The sequence below is a fragment of the Choloepus didactylus genome, chromosome 21, assembly GCF_015220235.1.
Source record: "Choloepus didactylus isolate mChoDid1 chromosome 21, mChoDid1.pri, whole genome shotgun sequence".
In the NCBI taxonomy this organism is placed as follows: Eukaryota; Metazoa; Chordata; class Mammalia; order Pilosa; family Megalonychidae; genus Choloepus; species Choloepus didactylus.
In genome coordinates, this window is record NC_051327.1 from 31,449,526 (window position 1) to 31,468,698 (window position 19,173).

Consider the following 19,173-nt stretch of genomic DNA (forward strand, 5'->3'; position numbering starts at 1 on the left):
CGCCCGCCGTCTCTCATTAGCCGGCGGAGCGGCACGTGACTCGGTCGCCGCGGTCTCCGCGAGCCGGATCCCGGAGACTCCCGGCTCTTTCCCTGCCTTCTCCTCACCGCTCCGGCTCGTGACAACGAAACACCCGCGGTCTGAGGCGGCGGTGGCGACGACGGTGCGGCCGGCCAAGCGTGCGAGGGAGCCGGCCTTGAGGCCCGCCCCGCTCCCCGGGGCCCTGGACACCGGCGCCCTCCCCCTCCGGCGCTTCCGTTTCGGCCGTTAGTCGCGCGCGGGCCGCGGGGCCATTCCCGAGCCTGAGGCGCCGGCCGGCTCCGTCGCTGCGCCCGGAGCTCCCCTGACGGACCGCGGTGCGGCCCGGAAGCCGGCGCCGCCGGAGCCGGGGGTCCCGCGAGCGGCGGGCTCCGCTTGGCCGCAGCCCAGGAGGCCCCGGTCGCCCTTCGTCTCGGCGCCGGGGACCGGGGGCCGCGCTCGTCGACGGGCGAGGGGGTCCGTCCCGCCGCCGCCTGGCTTCTCTGGCGCGCCCTCGCGGCCGGCTTTCGGGCAGCGAGCGGTCCGGGGCGCGGGTCCGGCGCAGCGGGTTCCTCCAGGGCGCCCGCCGGCAGCCTGCCCCGCCGTCCCCGGAGTTGCTTCGCGGACTCCGAGGCGGCACTTCTGCGCTCTCGCCTTCGCCGGCGGCGCGCGTGGGCCCGGCCATGGGCCGCGGCGCCGGCCGGCCGCCCGCCGGGAGCCATGGCTCGGGAGCCGGTCGCTAGCCGCGCCGCAGCCCGGGGGCCCGGGCCGGCATGAGGACAGCCGCAGGGGGACGCGCGTGGCCCGCGGGGCTGTAGCCGGCGCCGGGGACAAAGGTGCGTGTCTGTGAAAGGACCGGGGCGCTCACGGAAGCCTGGTTGTAGTTTGACACTTGGGAAGAAGTTATGGTCCGGCCGTTGTGCCAGAAGGGAGTCAAATGCCAAGCGTAGTGCAGTACCAGTAAAGCGATGCGTTCCCAGTCAGCCGTTAAATGGAGACGCTGGGTGGCAGTTCGGCACAGTGCCTGCCCCAACCCCAGGAGAGCCGGTAGAGAAAAGTAGAATTTTCCGAAAAATCCTCATCTTAGTTACAGACCCCGAGGAGCGATTCCAACTCTTGACTTAGGACCGGAGTTTTCTTGAGTTACCGACTTCCTGGAAAAGGTGGCGGGTCCACGCGCGTTTCCCGTCTGCGTTTTGTGGTGCCCAGACTTTGGAAGTGGGTTTTTATTTTGGCGTCCTAGGTTGGCCTCACACCGGTTTTTTTCTTAGAAGACCAGTTTCTCTGAGGTACCGGGAATTAGTTTCAGGAACTGTCATTTACGGTTTTGTTTTGTTTTGAAAGGCAAACTGGTTATTTAAAGCATACTTAAGATTCCAGGAAACAGTTTGATAAAATTCAACACACATTCCTAACTTAAAAACACATATATTCTGAGGAATTGAAGGATATTTTAATAATTTGATAAAAGGGATGCCTTTTAAATCAATGTCATACTGGATCTAGAGCCATTGCCCTTAAAATCATGATCATGGCAAAGACTATTGTATCTTATGTTGTCCTGGAATTTCTAGCCAATGCAATAAGACATGAAACAAAAATAATAAAATACAAGTTTTCAGGAACGGGAGGACAAAATACTCATTTTCAGGGGTGATAGGATTGCCAGTTTTGAAAAAAATTGTCACAGTTGAGGTTTTCTAAGAGGGGTGTTTTTATGGGTAGAATACTGAGCTTTTACTTAGAATAATGCTCAACTCATTAAAGATTATTTTAAAAATTAGCTTTTCTCAAGTCTTTAAATTTTACTCATTTTGTTTTATTTACAAATACAAGATATTTTGTATAAAAACACTTAATCTTTGATAGAAGTTCAATTAAGACACCAGTTTAACAGATCAAATTTCCCTAAATAATTTTTTACAGACAGTTAAAGTTTTTTTAACATATTAAGCTGCATTTAAAATTTTAGGTGCTTGATTCTTGTAAATATTTCAAACATCTAAACAAGTGAACTTAGAAACCTAAATAGTAAAATGTTTCCAAGGACTTAAGTAATTGTTGTGTTTAATAAACATGTAAATGTAAATCAGGTTCTTTTTAAAAGAAAGTGCAAACACTTTCACACTTAATTATATTTTCTTAAGCATCTCAAATTAAAATGTAAGTCTAATGACATTCTTTAATGTCTAATAACTTAAATGTTTCAAATGACTTAATGAAAAGCAACAGCACATTCTGATGATTACAGAACTTCATGCAAAATCTAACCCATAAGTGTTAAGACACTACAGCATTGATTTGCTTTATCTGATTCTGTTTCTGTACTTTTGACTTCTCAGGCTTCAACTAAAAAGAGCAGTTTTACCTTTTAGATGGGTTGAAGTTACAGTGTCTAAAACTTGGACCAAGATAAGGTTACTTTTTTAAATTTCTGGCTGGGCAGGGCCACTGGGACCTGCCTGGTTGCCACTTCCAGGATGACCTTCCTACAACCCACTGATGAACTTGCTGATTCTCTTCTTAGAGTGAGGATTTGCCTGCTCTATCATGCTCAGCTGGGGTGTAGTTTCACAACCTAGTGCATCAGTATGTCCGGGGTTTTATGGTCATAATGGAGAAATGAGTATCGGATATACATGGCTTTATATGGTATATATAAATATTTGAAATCTATAGTTTTCCTGACTAAACTCTCATTTATGATTCAGTTACAGCCAAAACACATTAAACTCTTGGGGGAGCTCAACAAAGTGTTTCCAGAGTTGATCTGAAATAATAAGTAGGCTGGAGCAGTAGCAGTATTTTTAAAAGAATGATAAAGAGGAGCTTTCAACTCAAGATTTGAAATATAGCATATAACCTTTCAAAACAGTATGGTACTAGTCAAAGAATCTTTAGTTACTTCAGGATAGATTTCAGAAATAGAACTTAAGAAACCTAAGACCTTACTAGATGATATATGCCAAATTGGCAGGAAAAGAGGGATTATTTACTGATTGATGCTGGGAAAAATCAAGTTAGAGCCTCACTCCACAACCTGATAGCAGAGTATATATTCCCCTTGGGTTAGAGTTAAATGTGAAAAATCTGCCTACAAAAGACCACGTAGATAAATTCTTAGGTGGGATCTGGTTGGAAAAGGACATTCTAGGCAAGAAAGAAACAGAAGTCATGAGGGAAAAGAGCCTAATTTTGATGTCATAAAAAGTTAACATTTTTCATCCTACCTCATTCTAAGTAAAATGTAACAGTAAAAGTACTTGTGAGAGAGATGACAGGCAAAGGGATATATCTGTAAAATATCAAGGACCCTTAAAAATCAATTAAAAATCCACAATTTATTCAATCATTCTCTTATTGCTGTACATGTGGATGGTTTCCATCATTTTCCCTATACAAACAAGGCTGCAGTGAATATCTTTATTTGTTATGGTAGAAAGTTCACATTAGAATGTAAGGTTGAAAAAATAGGACACAAAATTATTCATGTGGTCCAAAAAAATTTATGTAGTCTGCATTTGCATGTTTATATTCTCTAAACCCTTGGGATTCTGGGATTCCAAATCTGTGTTGAACATTTCCACACAATTTTGAGGTTCTCTGGCATGTGATAATTTGTCCCTTTGCTGAGGCCCACATTTGGGTGGTGGGAGGCTAGTGCTCAAGAGCCAGTGCTTTGCTAGGAAAATGAGCCTAGCCATACCTCACTGGAGATGTTGATTCTTTACTTATTCCAGGATGGGCAGGAACTTTCATGATGTGATGAAAACTTTTTCATTGTGAGCACTGGCCCCAAATCAAAGTAAACTCTGCTGGTGATGAAAACAAAGAGCTCTTAACACAGTGGTTATTCTCAGCCAGGGAGGAAAAAAAAGTGTGGGCAAATTAAATGGAAAGTAATATTTTGTAGTAGTATTTGCAATTTTGAGAATTCTTTAGGATTTGTGAGTATGGGTTCTTTAATGTCAAGGATCAACTATATATGTGTAGAAAAAGACTGGAAGGTATTATGCGAAACACCGATTATCTCTGAATAAGATTTGGGGTGGTATATATATCTGAAAATACATATTTAAAAAGAGTATTAGGCAGCAAAAAGCAACAAATGACAATTAAAACAAATTGAACAAGGGATTCTTCCCCATAATGAAATTCTTTTAAACTTAAATCTGTGTAATTGTTTTTTCATCTTGTCTGACCCAGCCCTTCTTTCCAATGTTAACAGAAGCCATGCAGTGACAACCACCAAGACTTGTCGGTAGCCATGTCGGAGCCCCACAGAGTCCAGTTCACCTCTCTCCCAGGTTCTCTGAATCCGGCATTTTTGAAGAAATCCCGGAAGGAGGAGGCTGGGGGAGCAGAGCAGCACCAGGACTCGGAGCCGGCGGCTGCAGCTGTTCGAATCGCACTCACCCTCTTTGAACCAGATCACAAGCGCTGCCCAGAGTTCTTCTACCCAGAGTTGGTGAAAAATCTACGAGGGAAAGTGAGAGGCCTGCAGCCTGGAGACAAGGTAGGCCCTAGCATCCCTGGATCTGAAGGGTGAGCGTCACTGCGTGCACATGTGACTCCCTCGGGGTGGAAGCGAGACTGGAGGGTCTCTGCCTGCTCCGGAGCCATGTTTCCCATCTCAGAGAATGGGGTTTGCTGGGTTTTCCTCTGGGCATGAAGGGATAGAATTCTTTCCAGAACTATTCTCGTGATTTATATTCGTGAAATAGGTATGGCCCATCCAAAACAAATTTGAATTTTGGCTAACTATTATAAATAAAAGGAACAATGAATTTTTTTTTTTTAATCATCATTTTATTGAGATATATTCACATACCACGCAGTCATACAAAACAAATTGTACTTTCGATTGTTTACAGTACCATTACATAGTTGTACATTCATCACCTAAATCAATCCCTGACACCTTCATTAGCACACACACAAAAATAACAAGAATAATAATTAGAGTGAAAAAGAGCAATTGAAGTAAAAAAGAACACTGGGTACCTTTGTCTGTTTGTTTCCTTCCCCTACTTTTCTACACATCCATCCATAAACTAGACAAAGGGGAGTGTGGTCCTTATGGCTTTCCCAATCCCATTGTCACCCCTCATAAGCTACATTTTTATACAACTGTCTTCGAGATTCATGGGTTCTGGGTTGTAGTTTAATAGTTTCAGGTATCCACCACCAGCTACCCCAATTCTTTAGAACCTAAAAAAGGTTGTCTAAAGTGTGCGTAAGAGTGCCCACCAGAGTGATCTCTCGGCTCGTTTTGGAATCTCTCTGCCACTGAAGCTTATTTCATTTCCTTTCACATCCCCCTTTTGGTCAAGAAGATGTTCTCCATCCCACGATGCCGGGTCTACATTCCTCCCCGGGAGTCATATTCCACATTGCCAGGGAGATTCACTTCCCTGGGTGTCTGATCCCACGTAGGGGGGAGGGCAGTGATTTCACCTTTCAAGTTGGCTTAGCCAGAGAGAGAGGGCCACAAACAATGAATTTTTCATGCCAGACCAGTTCCTGGCTGGTCCAGTGAAGGAATTCCATGCTGGACACTCTTCTTTTCCAAGGACCGACAAGAAAAGACAGACTGTTCATGTCTCCTAAACACAGCAGCATTCTGGATGGTTTCTTTTTACCTGGATGAGCAGAAACCTATTTTTGGCTTTTAAAAATTTTGGTTTCCATTTTTATTTGACAGAATTGGGTTGTAGCCTTCAGGGTTGGTTGGTTTGTTTTTTAATCAATTTGATTTCCTAAGTGGTTTTTAAGTTTTTATGTTTTATTTTCCTGAAAGATTTGTTTTGCTTTTTCGTATGGACATTTTCAAACATGCACAGAAGTAGAAAGAATAGTGTAATAAGCTCCCACGTACCCATCACCCCAATTCAACTATTAATATTTTGGCAATTCATTAACATTTTCAAAATTATGTTTTACTGAATAAGGTACATAACGCAAGTATGCATGTGATAAATGCACAGCTTTTGGGTTTTCACAAACAACACACCCATTTCACCTGCACGTGGATCAAGAAACAAAACATTTACTAGGATACCAGAAACCTTCCTTGTGGTCTTCCAGGGCACTGCCCCTACCCTCCAGGGTGATCCTGCCCTGATTGCCAGCAGCTTGAGAACCATTTTACACGTTTTTGTGTTTCATGTAAATGGAATGATGCACTATGAGCAGAAGTTAGGTGAAGAGCACTTTAAGCACCTACTGTATATCACACACCATGCTGCCTCTGCGGGAGTAAGTAGAGTTCCTCATCTGTGGCATTTTGGTCTCTAGAGGGAATCCTGCTACCTGCTCGTAGGGTGTTTGAGGGAGAAATGAGATCACCCAGGTAGAATTTCTAGCAGGGTGAGGGTGCCTCAGTGGTGAGTGCTCAGTTAATTGAATTCACAGCTCTGCTGGGTGGGTGAGCATATTTGGTTGCCAGGATCATCCACTTTGCTCAGATAAAAATTTGTTTCCTTAAATGGAAGCCAGTGAATCTGTACCAAAGGTCAACCTGTTATATGAGGACCAGTTAGCAGGATGAGAAAACACCGTTTCACACCCATTCACAATCCCTTTTCCAAAATAGTGGTGGTGTCCTGTTCCTTAAGAGGAAGAGAAAATAACGGGGATTGGTTAAGGTATTTTTCTTTTTGGACTCAAACCAAAATCAGTCAGTCACCAGAAATTAGAACCCCAGTACTTTCACCTTTTTTGGGTTCCAAATACCCTTCTCCATTGCATAAAAAAGTATGGAACATGAATACCCAGAGAACTTTGGCTCTCATTTCAGGGTGTTTACTCCTGGGCCACAGGTTAAGAACCCCCGAATCTCTGGGTGACTACTCTGCAGTGTTAAAAGTACAACCTAATCAGTTGATTTCCTAACTCTCTTAGCACTTATTCCTTACAATGTGAAAGCACTGTGCTGGACACCAAGGACTGTGTAAAGGTGCAGATGTCACAGTCCCAGCCTCAAAGGAACTTGCAGTCTTGCAGATGTTTTAGGAGAATGGTACCAACAAAGCTGAGGTCACAGTGTGGTGACTGTTTAAGTCTGTTACAAATACAGGCCTTTGAGGCTTGGGCAGAGCAGAGCTCACATCCACCCTACTGAATTTGGACAGAGCTGGATCTTCCTACTTTGAGGAAACAGTTACTGGAAGACTACTCTCTGCAAGACATTAGGAGTATACGTTGACTCCAACACTGCTCTGGATTGGTGGATTTCTTAAAATTGTTTTAATCACTTAAGTTATAGGTGATCATGATAGAAAAATTAGAAGATACACATAACCACATGTTTTAGAGGCCACCCATTTGTGGTACAAATATTATATATAAATTCCATAATATTTCATTACAGAAATATACCATAAATTACTTACCTGTTTTAAGGGGGAATTTAGTAGGCTGAGAAGGGAGGTGGTTAAAATTGTTTTCAAACAAGTCTCCAACATTTGATGTTTTGGGTCTACCCTGAAGTCTTAAAGTGTACTTGGCACAGGATTCTTTTCAAACTAAGATTTCTTACCTGAGAAGCTTAAGGTCCAAATTCGGAAATTTTACTTGTTAGAGAAAAATGAAAGAAGAAGTTTATGAAGTAGAAATAAACTTTGGAAGACCACATGAAAGTATTTGGAGTGAGTATTGAGATTGGGAGAACAAGAGATTACTGATCCTTAAAGATAGGCTTCTGAGGAGAGGGAGTGCTGTGCACCCCAGGATGGGATTAACTTCTGGCATCACTGAGCAGAGTTCAAACGCAGACATTATTTCTGAACACTGAAGAAGAGAGCCTGGTTCCAAAAAAACTCTCAGAGGAACCTATACTACGTCCAGGGGTTCTTAAACTTTCTGAGCCATTGACCACTTTGGAAGTCTGGTTGAAGCCTATGGACTGACCCCTTCTTATAATAGTGTTTTTAAATGCTTAAAATAATTTTTACGGTTACAAAGGAAATGAACAAGGGTTCAACTTTGGCCATATTTGGAACCCAGCAGAACCTAATGCTGTGGTGGGTGGATTGTAGGCATTTAATCAAGGTTTGTTAAATTACATGAATGGAAGTTTTCTTTCTTAAACAACTAGCATAAATACTGATGGAATAGTAGCCTCCATTTACCTTAGCTTTTCTGAAAAAACATTGTTTTTATTATGCAGTTTATAGGTGTTGAGTGGTCAGTGAAGGTTCTATGAATAGGATTGCGGGAGTCTTTCATGACTTACTTTTTGTGGAAATGGACTCTTTACAGAAGAAAGACCTCTTGGATCCTTTCAATGATGAAGAAAAGGAAAGGCATAAAGTGGAGGCCCTTGCCCGGAAATTTGAAGAAAAATATGTAAGATTTCTCTCTTGGGCCACAAAACAACCTCACTGGGTGGGAGGGGTTTCCAGACATTTCCATATTCCTTTAGTGGACTGTCATCTAAATCAACACTGATCCAGAAACAACAAGTGTAGAGCTTGGAAAGAACGGAATCCAATTTTTAAACAAATGCATTAACGCACAAAAATGCATCTGGCAGGAAATATTGTGGGTAGTTAAATGGGTGGATGAAGAATAAATGTTAGAATAAATGTTTTGGTATGAAGCGTTAAAAGCCATATAGCTCATTTTTTGCCTTAAGCCATTTTATACAGCTAGAAGTCTGTTCTGATTTAAAAAGTCTTCAAGGAAAGAGGTTTTATGGTATGTGTGTGACTGGTTTCAGTGCTTTACGATCTTTAGTCAGACTAGCCTAGGAAGTTCAAGGCAACAGTTATTTCTATAATCAGAATTATTTTTTTCTCAAAAAGCATGTGAGCTACTGTTTTTAAATTTTAGGGTGGAAAGAAACGTAGAAAAGACCGAATGCAGGACTTGATTGACATGGGGTATGGTTATGATGAATCTGATTCCTTCATCGATAACTCTGAGGCAGTAAGTATTTATTGAAAATGCAGTATCAGAAGTGCCGCACTTTTAGCTCTTCCTAATAATGCCCAGGAGTCTGGGGGTGGGGTCATAGGGGGTGTGCCCTCCTCTTAGCATGAAGAGCCAGCAGCTGAGGTGGGAGAAAACAGCATCCTTTATCTCAGCCTTAGTTCCCTTGTCTGTAAATGATGGCCAGATCTATCCAAAACCCATGCACTCTGACATGATTGACCAGAAAGTCTGTCTTAGCATGCTGTCCGGGATGTGAGAAACACTGTACCATCTGCTCCCCAAAGACCAGCTCTGCACCTGGGAGTATACACCAGAACTTGGGACTGACAGTTTGTTTTCCCCCCTTCAGTATGATGAGCTTGTTCCTGCTTCTTTGACTACAAAGTATGGAGGATTTTACATTAACTCAGGAACCCTGCAGTTTAGACAAGCATCAGAATCTGAGGATGACTTCATTAAAGAAAAGAAGAAAAAGTCCCCAAAGGTTAGAACATTGCTTGCTTTTGGTTTTTAGAGATGCTCTTTCATGTGACCATATGAGGTCAGTACGTGACCCTCCAGAATACGCGACAGCTTAGGATGGCTCCAGAGACCAGTGGGGAGGGTTGAGCTGTGCCCTTCCTGCGAGGCGGGCGGTTTACCTCTCATCTCTGTGCTGAGATGAATTGATAGGAGGTTGCAGGGCTCTGTTCAGCTCTTGTGTGTCTTCATATCATGCTGGCACCCCAGCAGCATCCGCAGAGATTAGTTCTTGAGGGCCTTGGGGCAGGGACGAGGTCAGGGAAGGGTGTGGAGCGAGGGAAGTGTGTACCGGCAGGCTGTGGATGTGCAGAGGACTTCGGTTCCCAGGACTGCCAACCCAGTGAAAACAAACTAACCTGAAGATCACATTTATTTAAAAGCATATCCGCCACTGCCTGTGTGTTTAAAAAGAAGTACAGCCCACATGCAGTGGCTTGTTTACACCCTCTGCTTTTTGGAAGCTCATTTCAAACTGGAAAGGTTTCCTCTCAGGCTGAAGAAGGGCCCACTGTTGCCTCAGCCCCAGGTGTTCCCAGGAGGCCCGGCCAGTGGGAACACAGTGTTGAAATGATGCAGGTTTGTGGTTTTGTGGCTCCGTGTCAGGGACTGAACTGAACGTTTTCATTCGTGAAGGAGATAAGGCAGGTGTGAGAAAGTACCCTGGGCAGAGCAAGCCCAGAGCTGTGTAGTGCACTTGCTGCCTGAGTTAGGGAGCCTTGTAACTGTGCCTTGTCTTTAATTCTCAGAAGCGGAAGTTGAAGGAAGGTGGTGAGAAGATAAAGAAGAAGAAAAAAGATGACATTTATGACAAGGAGAAGAAATCGAAAAAGTCCAAGTTTTCCAAAGCCGGGTGAGAGGCAGCAGCTTCTTTGCTAGGCTCCAGTCTGCACCACCAGGGCAGGACACCTGGGAGCCAGCCCCGCTCCTGCCCCCCGGGCCTGGCCTTCCCATCTCCCTCCCGCTTCCCTCCACGCCATTCTGGGCACAGTCAGCGCCCTCCCGCCTCTGTGTCAGACATCCAGCGTCTCCTGTGTCCCACTGTCAGTGTTGGCAGCCCTTTCTGTCACTGTACGGTTGCTGATGTTGCTTGTCCTCTCGGGCACCTCTCTGCCCTGGTTCGTTCTCCATCTCTGCTCTTCTCTGTCTTCCGTGGCCATGCTTCCTTTTCCTCACTCAGTCTCACCCCAGCTGCTCCTCAAGTTGCTGCTGTTCTCTGCTACTCCTGCTTTCACTTTAAATATTTTTCTTGCCCCCTCTTTTTTATTTTGCAACCTTTTATTTCAGCCTGGCAGTGGTTTTAAAAAGCCCATCGGATATTTAGTGTCATGTGACCTTGTTTTACTAACCTGCATTAATTCTCAGGCTTTGATCTCAGCAAGAACGAGCTCTGTGTGCCAGGAGGAGTGTGGACTTGTGACTGTGCAGTCCTCCTGGGGACTTTGGCACTGGGAGCAGGGTGAGCCCCTCTGGATTTTCCTTGTTAGGGGTCCTGCCGCCTTAGTAACCAGTTTCCCCCTTGCTTGCAGCTTCACAGCCCTCAATGCCAATAAGGAGAAGAAGAAAAAGAAATATTCTGGGGCTTTAAGCGTTAAAGAGATGTTAAAGAAATTTCAGAAGGAGAAAGAGGCTCAGAAAAAGAGGGATGAGGAGCATAAGTCTGTGATGGCCTCGTCCGCGGAAGCACATGGCCTGCGGGAATCGGAAGGCACCTCCGACCCCTTGCTTTCCCTCTTTGGCTCCACTTCTGACAATGACTTGCTTCAGGCGGCCACTGCCATGGACTCGCTGACTGATTTGGACCTGGAGCAGCTGCTCAGTGAGTCTCCAGAAGGAGGCCCCTTCTGTGACGTGGACGATGAAAGCGACTCCCTCGGGGTGGGATTGGACCAGGAGTTCAGGCAGCCGTCTGCCCTCCCCGAAGGCCTGACAGCACCCCTGGAGAAGCGCATTAAGGAACTGGCTCAGGTACGGTGGCACCCTGAGAGGGGCTTTCCTGGAAGTGCTGGTTCTGCGGTGCGTGGCGCTCAATGCCCAGAGAGACCCTTAGTGAGTTGGCGGTCAAAGTGGAAGCTTTTCCCAAGCTCTCTTCTCATCCCAGGGTGAGAAAACAGCATAAGCTTTGCCTGTCAGGCACCATCTTTAGGCCTTTCCTGATTCCTTCACTCCTGGAGAATTTACTTTCTTTTGAGGAGATTTTTCTCTCCTTCCATTTTCTGCCTGTCAGTTCCTTTCCCACAGACTTCTGTGCTGCAGACTGACACTGATGTTAGCAGCAAGCAACTGAGGCCAAGATTCAGCTATTTAGCTTTCTTTTGAATGTCTGAAATTCACAAAGCTTTGCAAACATGTAAGGTACATATAAAGTACATGGCTAATTGCTACTAGATTTCGGTTACTGCCTTGATTCACATATCATCACTGTTAGGTTAGATGATCAGGAATGCCTGAATTGTGATAAAACACTTAACTTTAAATGCTGTCCATGCTCTGTTAAAAAACAACAGCAACCACCTTTAGAATAGAGTGGCCATTGCTGCTGTTTCCCCCCGAGATTGGGAAATGATCAGTATGGAGCTGAGACCTGTCAATTCAGTAATATATTACTAACTGTAAACCAAGCATGGATTGCTAGTTAGGATGCCATTAAAATAACATTTTAGTTAAAATAACATTTAGTTAAAGTAGCATTTTACCTGAGGTGTCGTGACTTATAATGCATCTCCAGTGGCACTTATACTCCAGTAGTAAGTTTTAAATCGGTGATTCTCATAGTATTTCAGAATCACCGTTATGTGTGATGTCCCTGTGTTTTAGGGCAGCGTAAAATGTTAACAACCACTGCTACAAGTTGTTTTCTTCCTTCCAAAAAATGTTTGAATACAATATATGAAGTAAATAAAACATTTTGTTTAAATCTTCAGCCCACCCTTGTTAGCCTGTGTGCACTTTTGGACATTAGTATTCTATTTGCATGTAATGATTTCAGTGAATTGTGTAGTCAGTGATTCAGTGTGTATCTTAATATGACACATTAAGATGGAAGGAGTTAAATCTGATCTTGGCATGTTTGAGCATACTGTGCTATATTTGCTCTCAGAATCCATGTTAAAAATAACATTACTCCTTGTTTTTTTAAGTCCTACGGTTTGTGATCAAATTGTTTTGTAGCTGCTGAAAGTCTTGATAAGTAAGTAAGGTCTGGGTAGCAGTAGTCCATTGCTTGTTATAGAGGTTATCAAAACAGAATTCTTGGATGTCTCCCCTGTCCCTACCATAGGTTACATTTCTAGCCTGAAAACTTCCCCTCATCCTTTCACTTTCTTGGGGAAGATATGAACAAACATAGTGGAAATGAAGTGACATAATATGAAACAGTGTTAGATGTAATGCGAGAAACCCTCACTTCCTAGAGTCCACTAACGGACAAATGGTTAGCAAGCTGCCCTTCCGTTATGTGGAGTCTTGGTTATCTTCGATGGAGATAGGCTGCAGGATCCCATAGATAAAGTAGTGCTGGGTCTCCACAGTGAGGTGGCAGCTAGGAAAGATGGACATACTAGTTTGAAAATGTAACACTGAAATGTGAAATTGATACTTTAGTCATTACCTGGCCCTTCTGTAATAGCATCAAGAAACTTTGGAAAATGGGGTGGAAGTTTCCTATCATTCTGCCAATCTAAAGACTGTTTTCAATTTGCATATTCTTTTCTAGCCTCTGTGTACATATTTTTACATAGTTGTAATTATAGTTATGAATAATTGTTGCCTGTTCTTTTCACCTAATAGCTATAACGGTTGCATCAAAAAGAAGACTTATTTTAGGAAGTTATTCAGCGTCATACCAGTGGTTCCCAGGAGCTCCGTTCCAACCCAGCCAGTGTGCTTGGGGATGTGGAGCCTCCCTAGTGCTTCCTCCCAGATTTACAGAGCACCCTACCAGTCCCTTTTGAGAATCTGCTAGGAAAGATATTCTTCCCTGGGAAAAAATGCTTATGTACACAAAAAATTGCATATAATTTCATAAGTCAAGCATAGATATTGGGGTCCTTGAGAAGGAACCCTGTATCTTGGCCCTAAACAGTTGATGTATCAGTTTCTATTGCTGTCTGAGAAACCACCCCAAAAGTTTAATGACTTGAAACAGCCATTTCTGCCATTTCTCCTAATTCTGTGGGGTGGCTGGGCGGTCTCTCTTCTGGGGTTATCTGGGCTCTTTCCTGCGGCTGCATTCAGCTGGCAGGTAGCTGGGGCACTGCGACAGCTGGGCCTCTCCCCCCACTCATCTTTCAATCTGGGCTGTTTCAGAGCATTTCAAGGGGGCAGAGGTAGAAGCCTGTGGCCCTTAAGGTCTCTCTTTGGGAGTTGTATGTATATTGTCACTTCCACCACCCAGTCAGTGAGTTGTAAGAGTAGGCCAGACCCAAGAGTTGGGGAACTATAGGGCCCCTCTCCCAGGGGGAGGGCCTCAGCTGGGAAGGAGCTGGTGGTTTGCAGTCTTCTACAGTACCTAAGCTGATTCTCATATGATGTGTGCTCATCCCCTCCAGAAGATCTTTTTCTTACAGAAAGCAAAAATTAGATTTATTTCCTAAGTGAGATGGTGGATGCCTATTCAGCATTTATTGTTTTCTTCTTATGTTAGCCCCTGCTTTGTTTCTTTCCGTCTTGTATCATACATGTGTATGGGTCCCAGGGAATCCTGTGATTGGACTTGATGGGCTCACCCACCTTCTCGGAGTTTGCCTTCTTTGGGTCTTTTGTCTTGGTGGTTGGAATGTGCAGGTGCTGAGAAAGCTCAGGTTTGTGCTCCTTCAGAATATTGTCTTATAATTTGTCATCTTCTCAGCCTGGTCCATACAGATGGCTTAGGTCTGTTTTGGTCCTTTTTAGTCAAGGTTGAATGGGAATGATACTAAGAACAGAAAAGAAACAGTGACCCCTGTCACCCACCCCTCGACATCACTGGTGCTTACCCTCCTGTAGGAGTTAGAACCCCTGCATCCCAAAGGGCTCCAGGAAAGGGGGTGGATCCAAAAAAGCATAAGGTAGGGAAAAATCCCAAACTCTTTGACCTTTTTTAAAAAAGAAAATCCTGGCAGATTTGATTCTAGTCAGCAAAAATAAGTACAGTATGTAGGTTCCAAGGTAGGTGCTGAAAGGTTACAAGTGGTGTTTCTTATAATAAATAAAACAGTTCATTAAAAGACTGTTGGAGTGATGGAAGAAGATGGCAGCATAGAGAGGAGTGGAAGTTAGTTAGTCCCCCTGGAGCAACTAATAAACAACCAGGAACAACTAGTAAATGATCTGGAATGACTGCTGGGGGACAAGTGTGACTGTCCACACACCGTGCACCAACCTGGATTGGGAAGAATGCCTGAGATCGCAGCATGGAATCTGTGAGTAGAAACTACAGACCCAGGCAGGGAGCCCCCTCCCCCACGGCAGCGTGAACTGCAAAGCCTTGCTGAGATAGCAGCACTCTCTGAACAAGCAAATATACCTCAGTCCAGCTCCAGCTGGGGTTTTAATTGGTAAATGTGGACTGATCAATGCAAGCTGCAAATCCCCAACAAGTGGACAGAGGCTTTTAGTGACGATTCACCTTAAAGAGCCAAGGGACTTCTCTGTCTCAGGATGGGGAGCCCAGAGGACCGGGTGCTGTATCTGACCTACGGGTGAAAGTTATGGCCCAGTCAAAGGAACAAACTTAAACTTCAGCTGAGATACGGGAATTGAAACAACTAATGCTAAATCAATTAAAAAACTTTAGGGAAGATATGGCAAAAGAGATGAAGGCTATAAAGAAAACACTGGGCATACATAAGGTAGAAATCAAAAGATTGAAAAAACAACTGGCAGAATCTATGGAAATGAAAGGCACAACACAAGAGATGAAAGACACAATGGAGACATGCAACAGCAGATCTCAAGAGGCAGAAGAAAACACTCAGGAACTGGAGAACAAGACACCTAAAAGCCTATACACAAAAGAACAGATAAGGAAAAGAATGGAAAAATATGAGCAGTGTCTCAGGGAATTGAATGACAAAATGAAACGCAGGAATGTACGTGTCATGGGTGTCCCGGAAGGAGAAGAGAAGGGAAAAGGGGCAGAAGCAATAGTAGAGGAAATAATCAGTGAAAATTTCCCATCTCTTATGAAAGATATAAAATTACGGATCCAAGAAGCGCAGCATACCCCAAACAGAATAGATCTGAATAGGCCTACACCAAGACATTTAATAATCAGATTATCAAATGTCCAAGATAAAGAGAGAATACTGGAAGCAGCAAGAGAACAGCGATCCATCACATACAAAGGAAGCTTGATAAGACTAGGTGCAGATTTCTCAGCAGAAACCATGGAGGCAAGAAGGGAGTGGGGTGATATATTTAAGATACTGAAAGAGAAAAACCACCAACCAAGAATCTGGCAAAACTGTCCTTCAAATATGAGGGAGGGCTCAAAATATTCTCTGACAAACAGACAATGACAGAGTTTGTGAACAAGATACCTGCTCTACAAGAAATACTAAAGGGAGCACTACAGACAGAAAGGAAAAGATAGGAATGAGAGGGTTGGAACACAATTTTGGGTGATGGTACCACACACATCACAAAGATGACTGTGAGTATGGTTGAAAGAAGAAGGTTAGGAGCATGTGGGACACCAGAAGGAAAGAGGAAAGATAAAGACTGGGACTGTATAACTCAATGAAACCTAGAATGTTCAACAATTGTGATAAAATGTACAAATATGCTTTTTCATGAGGGAGAACAAATGAATGTCAGCCTCGCATGGTGTTAAAAATAGGGAGGTATTGGGGAAAAAATACAATCAGTGCAGACTAGAGACTATAATTAACAGAAACATTATATCATGCTTCCTTTAATGTAACAAAGGCAATATACCAAGGCTAAATGCATATAAGAGGGGGTCATAAGGGAGGGGTGTGGGACTCTGCATTGGTAATGTTGTCTGGCTATTCTACTTTAGTTTAATGTTATCTTTTGTTGCTTCCTAGCTGTCATGTTTGTTTATTTGTTGCTCTTTTTTTCTTTTGTCTCTCTACCTTCTTTGACTCTTCTGCTTTGTGGAAGAAATAGAGATGTTCTCATATAGATAATGGTGAGGGTGGTGAATACATAAATAAGTGACTATACAGGGAACCATCGATTGTTTACTTAGGACGGAATGTATGGTGTGTGAACAAAACCATCTTTAAAAAAAATGGGTTGATGAAGAAACCTCGAGGGCACTATATTGAGTGAAATAAATCAGACGCATAAGGACAGCTATTGTAGGGTCTCACTGATATGAACTAATTATAATATGTAAACTCATAGACATGAAATACAAGTTACCAGGATATAGAATGAGGCTAAAGAATGGGGAACGGTTGCTTATTATGAGCAGAATGTTCAACGAGGTTGAACTTAAATGTTTGGAAATGAACGGAGGTGACAGTAGCATGTTGTGAGAATAACTAACAGTGCTGAATGGTGTGTGAATGGGGTGGAAAGGGGAAGCTCAGAGTCATGTATGTCACCAGAAGGAAAGTTGGAGGTTAAAATACGGGAATGTATAAAGCAGTGAACCTTGCAATGGGCAATATCCGTGATTAACTGTACAAATATTAGAAATCTCTTTCATGAACCAGAACAAATGTATGACACTATAACTAAAAGTTAATAATAGAGAGGCATATAGGGAAAAAATAAACCTATTGCAAACTGTATACTACAGTTAGTAGTATTTTAACATTCTTTCATCAACAGTAACAAATGTACTATACCAATTACTATGAGTCAACAATGGAGGGGGGTGGTTAGGGGTATGGGAGAATTTGAGTTTCCTTTTTTTTTGTCTTTCTTTTCTGGAGTAATGAAAATGCTCTAAAAATTGAAAAAAAAAAAATTGTGATGGATGCACAACTGTGTGATGGTACCAGGGGCAACTGATTGTACACTTTGGACCTATGGATAATTGTATGGTATATGAACAACCACAATTTTTTTAAAAATGAAAAAAAAAAAAGCTGTTGGAACTACTGTAAATCAGCTTGATCAGAGTGTTTGGATTAGCTTCTTTTCCTAGTTACTTTAGGATTGATCGATTGATACAACCTCTGGGACAAGGGTGTCTCTTCTTAGGGTTGAGGGACCCCACTTACTTCTGAAAAGCTATCAGAGGTATATCCAGTTATTGTTTTAACAGATGTTGTTTAATGCAGCACTTGAGTCTCTTCAGTATAAAACAAGACTCTCAGTGATATGGCCTACACAATTCAAAAGACTTCAGAAAAAAATAATCTGTTAAAAGATTACCTAGGCAGAAAGCTTCTGCAGTATTGGAGAAATGGCTATTTAAAAACATTTTATTTGAAACTTAAGCTATTGGTGGGTCTGACAGATTGTGGGATGGTTGAAATATGTGCTAAAATAATTGAGTTGAATTCATGTGATGGTCCTTCTGGATCTTCTAACTAGCAGGGTAAGCTTAAGAGAAGAATCACTCAATTTTTTTTCCTCTCAAATTAAAATCTTAATTCCAGTACGTTCAAAGTGCTTAGGTAGCATTCTGAATGCTTCTGACAACAGAAGAAATTGGCAGGCAAGTGGTTTACAATGCCCTGCCATTTCCTTTCTCCAGTCACCTCACTCATCTGCTCCACTGCCTTGAGTCTCACGCCTCTGGGCTCTCCTCTAGCCAAACGGCCTTTGGAAGCTCAAGTGCTCATCTTCTCCACGTTGTGCTCAGTATAAAGCTCTTCTTCCCTTGAAATTCACATTTTTTCAGTGATTTCTCTTCATTTGTTCATTCCTTCATTCCTTCCTTCCTTCATTCGCTCATCCGGCATTTACTAAGTATCTACGTAATAGGCAGCTGTGGAAAATGTACTAATAAAGGGTTTGGTTCTTGTCCTCAATGAGCTTATTATGTAAGTGGGACTGATAGACATGGAAACAGCTGACTCTGGGACTGAGCCAAACGAGATAAGCTTTGTGATGTTTGGATGGCCAAACGGATGGTCTAATGGACAGCCAGACTTAAGGAGGTAAAAGAGAAACTGTGGGAGTACATAGGAATTGGACTGGAGGCAGTGGGGTTGGCAGCCCCCCCTCTCCTGGGAGATGGCTTTGTAAGTCAGGCACCAGACCAAGCATGGGCGAGCTGTTGGAATGTGGTGGGAGATGGGGGCTGGAGTGGAATGGTAGGGCCAGATCCCCGAGGAGCCCAAATGCCCTGAGGAGTTTGGGTTTGATTCTGGGCTTAGGAGGTGCCTCTGAAGGGTTCTGAAGAAGGGAGTGCAAGGTTTTCAGACGGATGTGAGCACTGTTATTGGAACTGGGGAACACGAGGAAGAGCGACTTTGCGGAGAAGCCAGGGGGTGTGGTCTTGGAGGAGTTGAGTCTGCATACCAGAGGATCGTCCAGTCATAGCAGTCCATCAGTTCATTGGAAATTCTGGGCCAGAGCTTAGAAAAGAGGGTTTTGAGCCTGAGGTTTAGACTTGAGAGACTACACACCTGTGTATTATTTTGAAGCCATGAGGGGAAAGTAGTTTTTTGCAGAAGTGTGTTCTAGGTAGAACCTTCGGGGCAGTCGGAGAGGTTGCAAGAGAACCCAGAGAATGCACTGAGAGGAAGGTGAGTCTGAGCTGTTGAGGTGGAGGGTGATTGGCAATGTCTG

General features: G+C 43.5%; 1 protein-coding gene across 3 annotated transcripts in view; it reads left to right on the plus strand.

Moving 5' to 3' along the window:
• Window positions 1-34: 34 nt before the first annotated feature.
• Window positions 35-19,173, plus strand: part of UBN1 (ubinuclein 1) — a 32,302-nt gene continuing 13,163 nt past the window's right edge. For 2 of the 3 annotated variants that reach the window (XM_037815321.1, XM_037815322.1), the window contains exons 1-7: window positions 35-854; window positions 4,247-4,534; window positions 8,281-8,367; window positions 8,854-8,949; window positions 9,305-9,439; window positions 10,224-10,327; window positions 11,004-11,442. In XM_037815321.1, coding sequence (XP_037671249.1) covers window positions 4,286-4,534; window positions 8,281-8,367; window positions 8,854-8,949; window positions 9,305-9,439; window positions 10,224-10,327; window positions 11,004-11,442 — 1,110 coding nt within the window. In that variant the 5' untranslated portion in view covers window positions 35-854; window positions 4,247-4,285. Of the gene's footprint in view, window positions 855-4,246; window positions 4,535-8,188; window positions 8,368-8,853; window positions 8,950-9,304; window positions 9,440-10,223; window positions 10,328-11,003; window positions 11,443-19,173 lie in introns of those variants that run through there. The other variant, XM_037815323.1, reaches the window with a different exon arrangement.